We start from the raw sequence: 12500 nt of genomic DNA on the forward strand, positions 1-12500 counted from the left end.
GCTCCCGTTGCCACATCGGTGTCCCTGGATTCTGATCCGGCAACTGACAAAATGGACTGCACCAACGGAACTCCAATGAATAATGAAGGGACGGGCATGAAGCGAACCTATAATGACACCAAGAGTGAAAACTCCAGTGACACGGAAAGCGAATTTAAAAGAAAGGACAAAAGACTGAAGGACGGCGATAAGGAAGTCAAAAGGTAGCTCTCGTGGATGAGGTCAGTGACAGTGGGAAGGGTAGGAGAAGGCTGTTATTCCCAGAATCCTGCGAAATATCCTTCATGGAAAAGCTAGAGTGGGCAATGCAACTTAGAAAAGAACATTATCATTTTGAGCCGCTGCTAAAGGTAGCGAAAGGAAGACCGTATCTTACGGTAAAGGACGAGGAAGCGGAGCAGTTCCTGACATCTCAGGGATATAAGGAGACAGTGCTGGTTGTCCCTCAGAACGGGGAAAAAATGACAAAGGTCATTATATTTCAGTACCCCTTAGAATTAGATCCAGACTTTCTGCGACGAGAGGATTGTTTGGGTGAAAAGGCACGCGTCACGAGGCGAGGAGCGATGTCAGCTACTTGCCCTCATGAAAGGAGAAGTCCCGAAGAAGGTCTTCATATCTGGGGCGGGGTACAGGAGGGTGGCGCCAGATGTGGAGCCGCCAGTCCTGTGCCTCAAGTGTAGCAGATGGGGACACAAGTCGTGGACCTGTCAGCAGGACGCCAGGTGCAGATTCTGCGGCAGGAAGCATGACTCCAGGATTTGTAGAAAAAAAATAGAAAAAGGATTGAGGGTGAAACCTTGCTGCTGCAATTGCGGAGGCTCGCCCAATGTTGGGGCTCTGTCATGCAAGGCGAGGCCAAAGGTGGAACTTAATTCCTCGACTTCCCATAAGGAAACCAAGGATAAGGCAAGAGGACTGACCACCAGACGACCTGTGCAGGAGAGTATTCCTGTACCGCCCCCCAATGCTTGGTTGCAAGGCCCACCGCGAGGACTGCAACTCCAGGAAGATGACCGGAATGTCATGACCGAACAAAACAACAGCCAGACGACAGAAGACACTGCAGCCCAGGAAACGACGAGGGACAGTGATGCAGATTCTCCGGTAAAAGAGATATCTGCAATTGCTGGAGTGTTGCATACATTAATGCAGAGGATGGATGCAATTTAAAAAAAAAATTGCGATAGTGACGGATAGTGCTGTAACAGACATCAAAAAGGGAGTGGAGGCTGAGGAAGAAACTCCCGCGCAAGAAATCCCAATGCAAGACAACAGTGTTTTGGTGGCTAAGAAAAACACAGAAAGTAAAATTACGATCAAGGGAAAAGAAAGAAAAATAATACCGAGTGTAGTGGAAGGAACAACATCAACGACCTTCAGGTCATTGTTACTTAAATGCAAAAACGCTGAAAAGGATAAACTTCTTAGAAAGTGGGAGTTAGTTCAGGAAGAGTGGGCAAACATCCAGGAACTGTTTGACGAATATAAGGAAACCATAAAGGTCTGATGGAGTGTGGTAGTATTAAGATAATGTCGTGGAATTTGAGTAGTTTACTTACTAGAGTAACAGACGTCCACTATTTCGTGTTGAAAACTGACATAAACGTAATTTGTCTCCAGGAAACTGGGGACATAAAAGGTGACACTCTTAAACTCAATGGCTATAGAGCATATCATCTTAATTCCGGAGACCGAACACGGGGAGTGTCTACTTACGTAAAAAGTGCAATACCTTCTGAACTGCTAGAGATACCGTGTAGAAGTAAAGGTATTGGAAGTGTATGTGTGAAGCTATGCTTACAAGAAGGTGAAGTATATTTTGCAAATTTATACATCTCTGGGAGATGCTTTGATCTCAGATACCTACCAGATTGCATGTACTCTAACTCGACTCTGATAGTGGGTGACTTTAATGCTAGGCACCCACAATTAGAGGAAATGGGCAACATCAATGATAACGATATCAGATTTTACCAATTTTTCAAAGATAGGCCTGAGGCATGCTTGCTGGGTAGTAAAGAGGCGACACACACCAAGGGTGGACGACTTGATTACGCCTGTCTGCGGTCAGGGGATTCAAGGAGAATGTGAAGTAGTAAGTGAACTACCTAGTGATCACTTCGCTTTGTATATTAAGTTAGCTTTAAGTAAAAAACAAGTTAGATTCAAAAGAAAAAGGTTTGCCTTAAACACAAGCGACAGAGAATTGTTGATTTACAATATGGAGGGCTGGTACAGAGATTACATACCCCTAAGTGTAGATAGGTTCAGCGAGGATTTGTTAAGTGCGATAGAAAGATATCTACCTATACAGACTAAGTCACACAAAAAGGAGAAGAAACACGGAGCACGGAAAAACAGATACTGCAGTGATAAGACACTTAAATGGTGGACACAAATGTTAAGGATGGCACACAGGGAGTGGGAAGAAGATAAGGACATACTACTTAACATATCAAAGATGTGTGGGGAGAAAAGAAGGGAAGTAAGAGAAAAGTATTGGTCAGAGTTCGCGCAAAATATTGAGGAAAGTAAAAGTCTCAAAGACATATGGTACCATGTAAACAAGGTAAGGGGAAAAACAAATAACCTCATCGATCATCCACACCCAGAGGAGGAGGCAAACAAATATATTGAGAAATGGGCAAAAGCATCTTCTCTGGTGTCATTACCACAAAGCACTCGTGACGCTTTGTTTGCATGGGAAGCCGAAAGAAAGGGACAGATTGTTTCATCCGCAAACATCACTGCAGTATCTTGTCAGCCAATAACTACACACGAACTTCTAAATGCTGTTAAAAGAGGGAAAAGCACTTCACCAGGGGAAGATGGAGTGACATATGATATTCTCAACTTATTAGCAAGCATGACGAACAGCCCTCTCATTGACCTATTTAACATAAGCTACGCGGAGGGTAGATTACCGAAGAAAGCTATTATAATACCTATTCTAAAATCAGCTGGCGGTTACAGACCTATATCTCTGACTTCCTGTATATGTAAAATGATGGAGCGAATATTATTAAATAGACTAATGTACATGATTGAATATAAACTGTCTTGTAATTTGTACGGCTTTAAGAAGGGGAAAGGAACATCTGACTGTGTATTTCAGTGTTTATCGAATGATGCAGAAAAGTGTAGAGTCTTTATAGATTTACAGGGAGCCTCTGATAAAGCTAATGGGGAGGTGATTCTGTATGAATTGACAAGATTAGGTGTAACAGGAAAGTTGCTGAGATGGATTGGTGACTATCTGACAGATAGGAAAGCTTGCGTATGGTTTCAAGGCTGTTTCTCAGAGGAGAAACGTTTTGTGCTAGGTACTCCACAGGGGGGTGTTTTAAGCCCAATGCTCTTTAATGTACTAATGAACAGGATAGCTTCAGAGGAATACCCTAAGGGCGTTCAGCCAATCATATATACAGATGATGTATTGATACAAGGGACCACTCATCGCCATTTACAAACAGCGCTGGACAGATTTACTTGTCTTGCTCAAACATTGGGGCTGGTCATAAATGAAGAAAAGACCAAGTTTCAGAGTAAACAAAGAGGCAACGTGCCACTTACCCTAAACAACAAAACAGTGGAGAAGGTGTCAACATATAAATATCTGGGTATGTACATTGGCTTCACTGCTTCAAGCAAGAAGTAAATCACGTACTAACACAGTGCAAGGCTCGACTGCGGCCGCTCAGGGCACTTGCTTGTCGAGTGATAGGAGCCGGGATGCCTCTGCTGAGGCTAGTCTACATTATTACAGTGAGAGCTCTGGTGGATTATGCAGCACCAGCACTTTCTATAGCTTGTCAGGGGAGGCTCCGAAGGCTTGAAACCATGCAGAATGAAGCTATGCGTATTATCCTCGGGTGTCAAAAGAATGCTAGGATAGACATAATGAGAACAGAGACAGGATTGCAAAGCATTGCACAGAGAGTAAGCGAGATTAATGTCATAGCAGCCGTCAGGCTCACGAGAGGGAATAGTGGAAAGAAATTAGTGAGAGATATGGTCAGCGGTTTTGACAACATCAGGACTTTTTATAGACAAGGCAAACGAGGATATATGAAGGAGCTGAAAAATGATATAGAATATGACTTTTGTCATTCGTTTCAGGCATCCCCCAAAGTGCCACCATGGGAGGACCAGGCGATTAATGTAGATGTCGATCCCCTCTGTATGAATAAGAGGCTTTATGAACCAGGTCAACTTAAATCAAGATATGGTCATAAAATAAAGAATCTAACACGCCTTGATATTACCCATGTCTATTGCGATGGGTCAGTTTTGAAAGATGGCAGAGCAGGATGTGGGGTTATCATCAGACAGTTCACTGCAAGTGACGTGATCACCACAAGCAGTGGGATAAGACTGAGTAATCATATATCGTCAACACAGGCTGAGTTATGGGCAATATTGACGGCACTTAAAAAGATTGAAATTATTAATAAAGATGCATTTTTTTTGTGGATAGTAGGGGAGCGCTGGACTCTCTTAACAGCAGGGACCCTGTGTTTGAGCACATTGTTAACGAGTCCCTGCGAGGCCAGGGACGTGTGATTACAATCGTCTAGATCCCATCGCATGTCGGTATCACCCTTAATGAGGCTGTGGATGAGGTAGCAAAGGAGGCAGCTAAAAAATGTGAGGTAGACATTCAAAGTGTTCGGACTCTTAACCCGGCAAGGAGCAATATCAAGAGGATACAGTTAGACTATGATGAGATTAAGAAAGGCGAATTGATTGAGACGAGCGAAACCTTGCAACACTATATATGGATCTGACGATGAACACAGACTTCACTTATGGGAGGGGCAAGAGCAAGTGGAAAGACTCTGTGCACATGAGAATTAGGTTAGGGTATAAATACTATTGGAAGTTAGGTGTCCCGACAGGTGAACAGGAAAAAGAATGCAGGGTGTGTAGGTCACCAAGGTCACACACCTTAGTACACTATATCTTACAGTGTCCCATGCTTCAGACTTACAGAAATTCAGAGATAGCTGGACTCCCCGAACAAGCTGTATGGATGTTTAGAAATGGCCAGGTATTACAAATTTTAAAGAAGTACAAACACTTCGCATCGACCACATAATTGTAGTTGACAACTGTGTATATCCGATTGTGACTTCCCTTCTGCCGAGACTATGATAGCCCAAGTAGGATTTTATTGAGATGTGGATGAATATCATTTATGATACATCATCCTGTTAAATACAAACATACTTCTTGACTTTCTGATAAATTCTTTCCTCCAGGAACATACATATGTTTTATCAACATATATGTGCGTCACATATTTCAAGTATGTAATCATGTGACCTCAGGAGAGGTGATAATCCATACTGTTATATCGTTCTCCTGATATGTGAACATTTAACTGTGTATGCTTGTGATTGACCCGTCTTTTGTTCTGTATATATTTCAATATGTTGACATATCTGTAAGGTTTTGTAAAATATATGTGAGCCCAAAGAGGGACTAAGATTGGGGTGAGGATAACCTATGTTACCTCATCCTTTTGAGATGTACGTAATCACTTGTCTCAATAAACTTGTCAAAGTCAAAGTCAAAGTCTCTCTCTCTCTCTCTATCCCCCTCTCTCACCTCTCTCTCTTCTCTCTCTCTCTCTTTCTCCCCCTCTCTCTCTCACCTCTCTCTCCTCTCTATTTCTCTCTCCTCTCTTTCTTTCTTTCTTTTTTTTCTCTCTCTCTCCAGTCTACGTCGTGTCACCGACGTGAGAGGACGTGTATTCTGACCTCTCTCATGACTCGTGTTCTATCTTCAAGGATCTGTGTTACCTGGATAAGCAGGTCTTCGCAGACCTGGCACCTAAATTACGCCATAGTGCGTGATATGATTATTTTCATATCATTTGTGGTTTATTAGTGACAAACAATACATACATTGGAAGCTAAATCCTCCGTATGCCCACAGAGGCGAGGCTGTGCCGAGTACCCGGTGACCGTGTTTGTTTATACAGGCCGCTCAGGTCGGGCTCTCTGGCGACCCCCCTTCTAGAAGAATGTCCACCTCTGTTCAAGGAATTGAGACTGAGGGCAGATATGACGCCCTCTGTGAAGTAGACATAGGCGGTGGTGCTATTGCCAACAAGCATGAAGAGAGAATGAGGAAAACAGCAAAGAGGACGTTACCTGCACCTGACGCTTCTGTGAAAATGACTCCCCCCGGGCACCTCTGTGTCCATTTCAAGAGAGACAGCAAACTCCGGACTCCAGGAGATAAATATCGCTGGATATGCCAGGCTCTCAAAGTGGATCCTTACAATAAAATCTAGGATTCATTAGAACTAAGAATTGGACGAAACAATATATACGTTCGCTGCAAGAACGAAAAAATTCTTGCACAAATAACAACAGTCGGAGCAATGGGAGAAGTCCTTGAGAAAGCAAAAGTCTGCGGGAAAGGACAATGCACCAACCTCATCGTGTTCGACGTCCCAAAGGAAATAGAGACCGATGATATGACATACGATGGAAACATTTTAAATGCAAGGCGTTTAAAAATAAATGAGAAGCTGACCCAGCGTGTTGTCATTACATACGAGGGGGAGGTAATCCCCAAGTCAATCAAACTGGTTGAAGGTAAGGCACCCTTTAGGTGTGCCTTCTTCAAATCCTTCACCCCGTTTTGCTCAAATTGCTCCAAGTGGGGACACGGAGCGCGTGCTTGCCCTCGCGACGAACCGCGGTGCCGATACTGCACTCTCCCCCATGCAAGCATAAAATGCGCAGATAAGATTTCCGAAGGACAAGATATCCCACGGAAGTGCGTGAACTGCCGCCAAGAGCATAATGCGAATTCTGCCTTATGTACATATTTTCCGAAGGATAGGAAAAAAAAAATCAGAAGAAGCAAGTCCTTCCTGCCAAGAACGCCACCCCAGCTCCTTGCCTTACTGATGTGAAGGCCTTCCCACCTCTTCCAAAGAAGAATGTGGTAATCCCTTCAAATAAAGCCCAGGCACCATCCACAGCACCAACACCAACAGGAGCACCAGCTCCTGCAACACCAAACTCAAACCTCAACTCTACTTCCGGTTCTAACTCCAGCCCCAGCACCGCCCGCGTTGCAGCAAGGTAAACAAGAGTCTAACCGCGAAATAAAGGAACTGCTGCACACACTGCTTAAGCAGATGGAACTGATTATGAACCAGCAGGGCTAGATGATGGTCATGATGCAACAGCAAATGGTCCAACAATCTAAATTCCAGGAAAGGATCGTCACCCTCCTGGAGCGACAACAGCCTACACCGCCCGTCGATTTGCATCCGATGATGGACCTTGGAAATGATCAAATAACGACCGATGGCTCCAAGTAATTATTTGAAATGTATTACTTGGAACGTTCACAGTTTGCAGAAACGCAAGGCAACTCTCTCTTGACATCTTCACACTGAGGATGTTGGTGTATGTTGCCTTCAAGAAGTCAGAACTAGTACTCGCTATGCAAAAATTGCGGGATGCACTTATTATGACAAACCTAATATGGCTAATCCCTCTACAAGAGGGCTTAGCATATATATAAAGAACTACATACCATCCAAAGTGATCGATGACAAACGTGACACGTGCTGAATATCTCGGTGTTAAATTATTTCTTGATGGCAAAACTATCATTTTTGTTAATGTATAAAACCCGCATGATAGTGAAGAGGTACCTAAACCTCCTGACAATATGATACATAATGATGCTTTGTTATTTTATGGCGATTTTAATGTTTACCATATATTATTTTTACTATAGACATTGGTTTGTCTTTGACATAATCAGTGATATTTTTACCTACCATATAAAACATATATATATGTTAACCAATATAATGCAGCCCCTCAGGTATGTAAGATTTGTGCCTGACTAAGCTCTTTACGCAATAGAAGCTTTTTTCAGGATATGTAAACTGTTCTGCAAATAAACTATATCAAATCAAATCAAATTTCTCTCCCCCCCCCTCCTCTCTCTCTCTCTCTCTCTCTCTCTCTCTCTCTCTCTTCCTCCCCCCTCTCTCTCCCTCTCTCTCTTCTCTCTTTCTCTCTCTCTCTCCCTCTCCCTCCCACTCTCTCTCTCTCTCCCCCCCTCTCTCTCTTCTCTCCTCTCTTTCTCTCTCTCTCCTCTCCCCCCCCTCTCTCTCTCTCTCTTTCTACTCTCTCTCTCTCTTTCTCTCTCCTCTCTCTCTCTCTCTTTCTTTCTCCTCTCTCTCTCTCTCTCTCTCTCTCTTTCGCCTCTCTCTCTCTCTCACACCTCTCTCTCCTCTTTCTCTCTCTCTCTCTCTCTTTCTCCTCTCTCTCTCTCTTTCTCTCTTTCTCCTCTCTCTCTCTCTCTCTCTCCTCTTTCTCTCTCTCTTTCTCCTCTCTCTCTCTCTCACACCTCTCTCTCCTCTTTCTCTCTCTCTCTCTCTCTCTCTATCTCCCTCTCTCTGGTCTCTCTCCTCTCTCTCTTTCTCTATCTATCTATCTATCTCTCCCTCTCTCTCTCTCTCTCTTTCTTTCTCTATATATATATGGATATTTTTGTCTCTCTCCTATCTTGTTACACTCACTTTCTCATTCTCTCTTTCTCTTTCTCTCTCTCTCTCACTCTGGATATTTTTTTCTCTCTCTTTCTATCTTGTCACTCTCACTTTCTCATTCTTACCTGGTGCTGTAAACTTCGGGATCCCGAAATAGCAAACTCTAGCGCTGTTCTGCAAATAAACTATATCAAATCAAATCAATCTCTCACTCTCTTCCCCCCCCCTCTTTCTCTCTTCCCCCCTCTCTCTCTCTCCCTCTCTCTCCTCTCTCTCTCTCTCTCCCCCCCCTCTCTCTCTTCTCTCCTCTCTCTCTCTCTCCTCTCCCCCCCCCCTCTCTCTCTCTCTCTCTTTCTCTCTCCTCTCTCTCTCTCTCTTTCTTTCTCCTCTCTCTCTCTCTCTCCTCTCTCTTTCTCTCTCACACCTCTCTCTCTTTCTCTCTCCTCTCTCTCTCTCTCTCTCTTTCTCTCTCTCTCTCTCTTTCTCCTCTTTCTCTCTCTCTCTCTATCTATCTCCCTCTCTCTGGTCTCTCTCCTCTCTCTCTTTCTCTATCTATCTATCTATCTCTCCCTCTCTCTCTCTCTTTCTTTCTATATATATATATATATATATATATATATATATATATATATATATATATATATATATATATGGATATTTTTGTCTCTCTCCTATCTTGTTACACTCACTTTCTCATTCTCTCTTTCTCTTTCTCTCTCTCTCTCACTCTGGATATTTTTTCTCTCTCTTTCTATCTTGTCACTCTCACTTTCTCATTCTTACCGGGATCCCGAAATAGCAAACTCTAGCGCTTAGATATTACTAATTCGCATTTCAGTCATACCTACATTACCAACACGTATAGAAAATATGAACAGACCCTATATCTAGTGTTTCTGCACGTCCATCCCCATCAAATACTTGCTAAACAGTGATAGCAAATTATGTCATAATTCATTTAGTTATGTAAATAAAACTGTCCTATATAGACTATTGTGATATTTACATCTACTAATTAGTGTCTGTTTGCATGGTCTCTCGGCAACTCAATCTCTACTTAGCTTTGTCCGGATGCTGGCTTGGCCTTTATGTTTTGACTTGAATATTTCATTTTTTACGAATTATCAAATAATGGTTTTCTAGATATACTCATACATATCAAAGGTAAGGCCATTCATTATGGAGAACCCTTCGGTACACAAATATCGGAAAATAATTTCAAGAGCCTTTAGACACGAATTGATATCACGAAGACACATGATAAATACCCATAAAACACCTTGTCAGTTTGTTTAGGCATTTGATTTGATTAGCATAATATAATAACAAAAAGAACGGACAATGAGCTACAGCAAGCCCCGTGCCCTGCTCCGTCCGCCCTCGTGTGAATTGTGGAAAAATGGCCATGAACCAATCCCGATTATAAATGATAGTGAAGACAGTGTCTTTGAGTGTGCATAAGTGGATGTGTCTGTGTGTGAATATTATTAATAAAGGCTCACCTTCATTGATATTGGTGTCATCATCAGGCAGTGGCAAGCCGACGCGTTGAATGTATAGCATGTCTGAGCGTGTTATTTTGTCCACAGAGCTCTTGGTATCGTCCCTCAAGGTCAGCAAGGGTTTCCACACGTCCTGCGGGTCCCTCAGTCTGTTGGTGCGGTAATTGTCCCGTAACTCGTAATATCGAAGCCTCCTGTCGGCCCATTTGAGCTGCCAGACAACGTCCATGCTGAGGGTGGACGAAACCAAATTGATTTCCCTGATGGAAGTGATGTTGACGGAAATTGCAATTGGCAGAAGGTCGGAGTTCATCGTTGGCGGCGGGAGGCGGTTCGAATAGCCGGCTGGGATTTTGATCAAACTGCAGTTCATTTCGTCGCTTTGGTCGGAACAGTCAACTTTCTGGTTGCATCTGCGCTCCATGCCGATGCAGACTCCATCATTACAGGTGTACATGCCCTCATCACAGAAGGTCAGCAGTAACTGCATCTGTTGATTTTCAGTGACATTCTGTAAGAAATGGCAGGTCTCTAACTGTGTAGGTGGCAATTAGAAAGAAGACAAGGATATTCTAAAGAGTTAAAGTGAACCATGATAATTATCAACCAGCTGACGAACAGCTGTACCTGAAACAAGAAGTATGTATTACAGGATAAAGTATATGTTAAATGAAACAAAAAGGAAAAGTATACAGATAGAAATATATGCATAGCGTTTTTTTCTGCCATTCAACATAAGTGTATGTGTTTGTGTGTGTGTGTGTGTGTGTGTGTGTGTGTGTGTGTGTGTGTGTGTGTGTGTGTGTGTGTGTGTGTGTGTGTGTGTGTGTGTGTGTGTGTGTGTGTGTGTGTGTGTCTGTGCCTGTGTGTGTGTGTATAAGTATGGGTATGAATGTGAGTGTGTGTGTCTGTGTAAGCTTCCCTTTTCTAACCTGCTGTTGTGCACACTTGTCTCCCTCGATCTGCCACGTACGGACGCCAACAGGGAGATCCTCAGGTCTCTCCCCTACGATCCGCGCCTTCAGGTCCTCGTAGATGCGACTCTCCATCCTCCACTCGCCATCCGCCCACACGATCCTGGTGTGCGTCCGCCCGTCGAACACCACCTGCTCGTCTTCATAGTCGACGATCGCGAAGGAGCGGTCCAGCAGCGACTCTTCGCAAAGTCCCCGCAACCTCAGATATGGAATGCTCGTGAACTTGCACACCACGCACGTCTCCGTGAAGCATGCTGTTGCAGCCCACTTGTATGGTTCCATGATCATTGATAGGCACTGGAATTTTGAGGTCGGTTCATCCCAGCCCTCGTAAAAGTTTCCATAGGTGATTGGTTTTTGGTCCGAGTCTGCCACCCAGAGATTTGCTGACAGATTCCCGAAGACTCCAATCCAGTACTGATTAGGCCACAGTCCTGTGCATTGTTGATGGAATTTCAGGAAGTTATCATACATCCAAATGTTTTCTTCTTCACTCCTTGGGACACTGAGTGTTCCTTTGATCTTCCTGCACCATGTGACAGCGCTCGCGTAATCCATTTTATACGGGAACAATATGTTTCGCCATGGGACTTCCTTGCGGATCTCGTGTTCAGTAATGTTCAACATTAATACCGAACCTATGCTCTGAAGTTTACCATTCACTAGATCAAGAAGGGGCTTCGTTGAACCCTCTGGATTGGTGAAGTTGATAAAGTCGCTCATTTCCTCTATGCTAAGAGCTACATCATAAAGTCTGTAGTCTGCTATTGTGCCATCAAGGCTCTGGTTGATGTCGAATCCCCCATCGATTGAGTCCAGGTCCTGTCCAACCACCAGTCGCCCTCCGCCCCTCACTTCGAGCGGATCCTCTACAGCTACCTCTGTCAGCTGAAGGACAAGTCACACTTTCGTTTAGATATCCAGTCATTGAAAGTACAGCGTCCTTAAGCATTAATATTGATTTTATATTAATTTACATCTCACCTTGTTATTTTCATCATCTTGAATATTATTCAGTATACCATTATCACTATCATCAATATTATTATTACTATTTATCATATTGATATTATCATCTTCATTATTATTATCTATATAATATTTTTATTTATTATATAATTATTTATATTTATCATTATTATTATCTTTTATTATTATCATATTTCATACTTATTATTAATATCATTAATATCGTCATTATTATTATCATCATCATTATTTATCATCATTTTAATATCATTATTATTATTACTATTTACTTTATTATCATTATATCTTATACATCATTTCACTATCACTATTTCATAACTTTCATTATAATATCTGTCATTACTATTGTCATTATAATCATCACAGTTTCGTGGAAAATTACTACATACTTGTAACTCTGCAAAACTCTATGGTGACAATATTGTTTACAAATCAGACAAGATCAGTGATGGATCCTTCAACCAAACTTCTACTTGTGTTGTTGTGTTAGTACAT

General features: G+C 42.7%; 1 protein-coding gene and 1 pseudogene across 1 annotated transcript in view; one reads left to right on the plus strand and one right to left on the minus strand.

Moving 5' to 3' along the window:
- Positions 1-1176, plus strand: part of LOC147471409 (uncharacterized) — a 1179-nt pseudogene extending 3 nt beyond the window's left edge.
- Positions 1-12500, minus strand: part of LOC122268092 (uncharacterized) — a 21679-nt gene that overhangs the window by 4065 nt on the left and 5114 nt on the right. Inside the window, exons 6-7 of the mRNA XM_086540286.1 lie at positions 10971-11903; positions 10039-10549 (exon numbers count right to left, since the gene is read on the minus strand). Of these exons, the coding sequence (XP_086396412.1) occupies positions 10039-10549; positions 10971-11903 (1444 nt within the window). The remainder of the gene's footprint in view (positions 1-10038; positions 10550-10970; positions 11904-12500) is intronic.

The sequence above is a fragment of the Penaeus japonicus genome, unplaced genomic scaffold (assembly GCF_977035675.1).
Source record: "Penaeus japonicus unplaced genomic scaffold, GWHDUDI00000001_assembly GWHDUDI00000009, whole genome shotgun sequence".
NCBI lineage: Eukaryota > Metazoa > Arthropoda > Malacostraca > Decapoda > Penaeidae > Penaeus > Penaeus japonicus.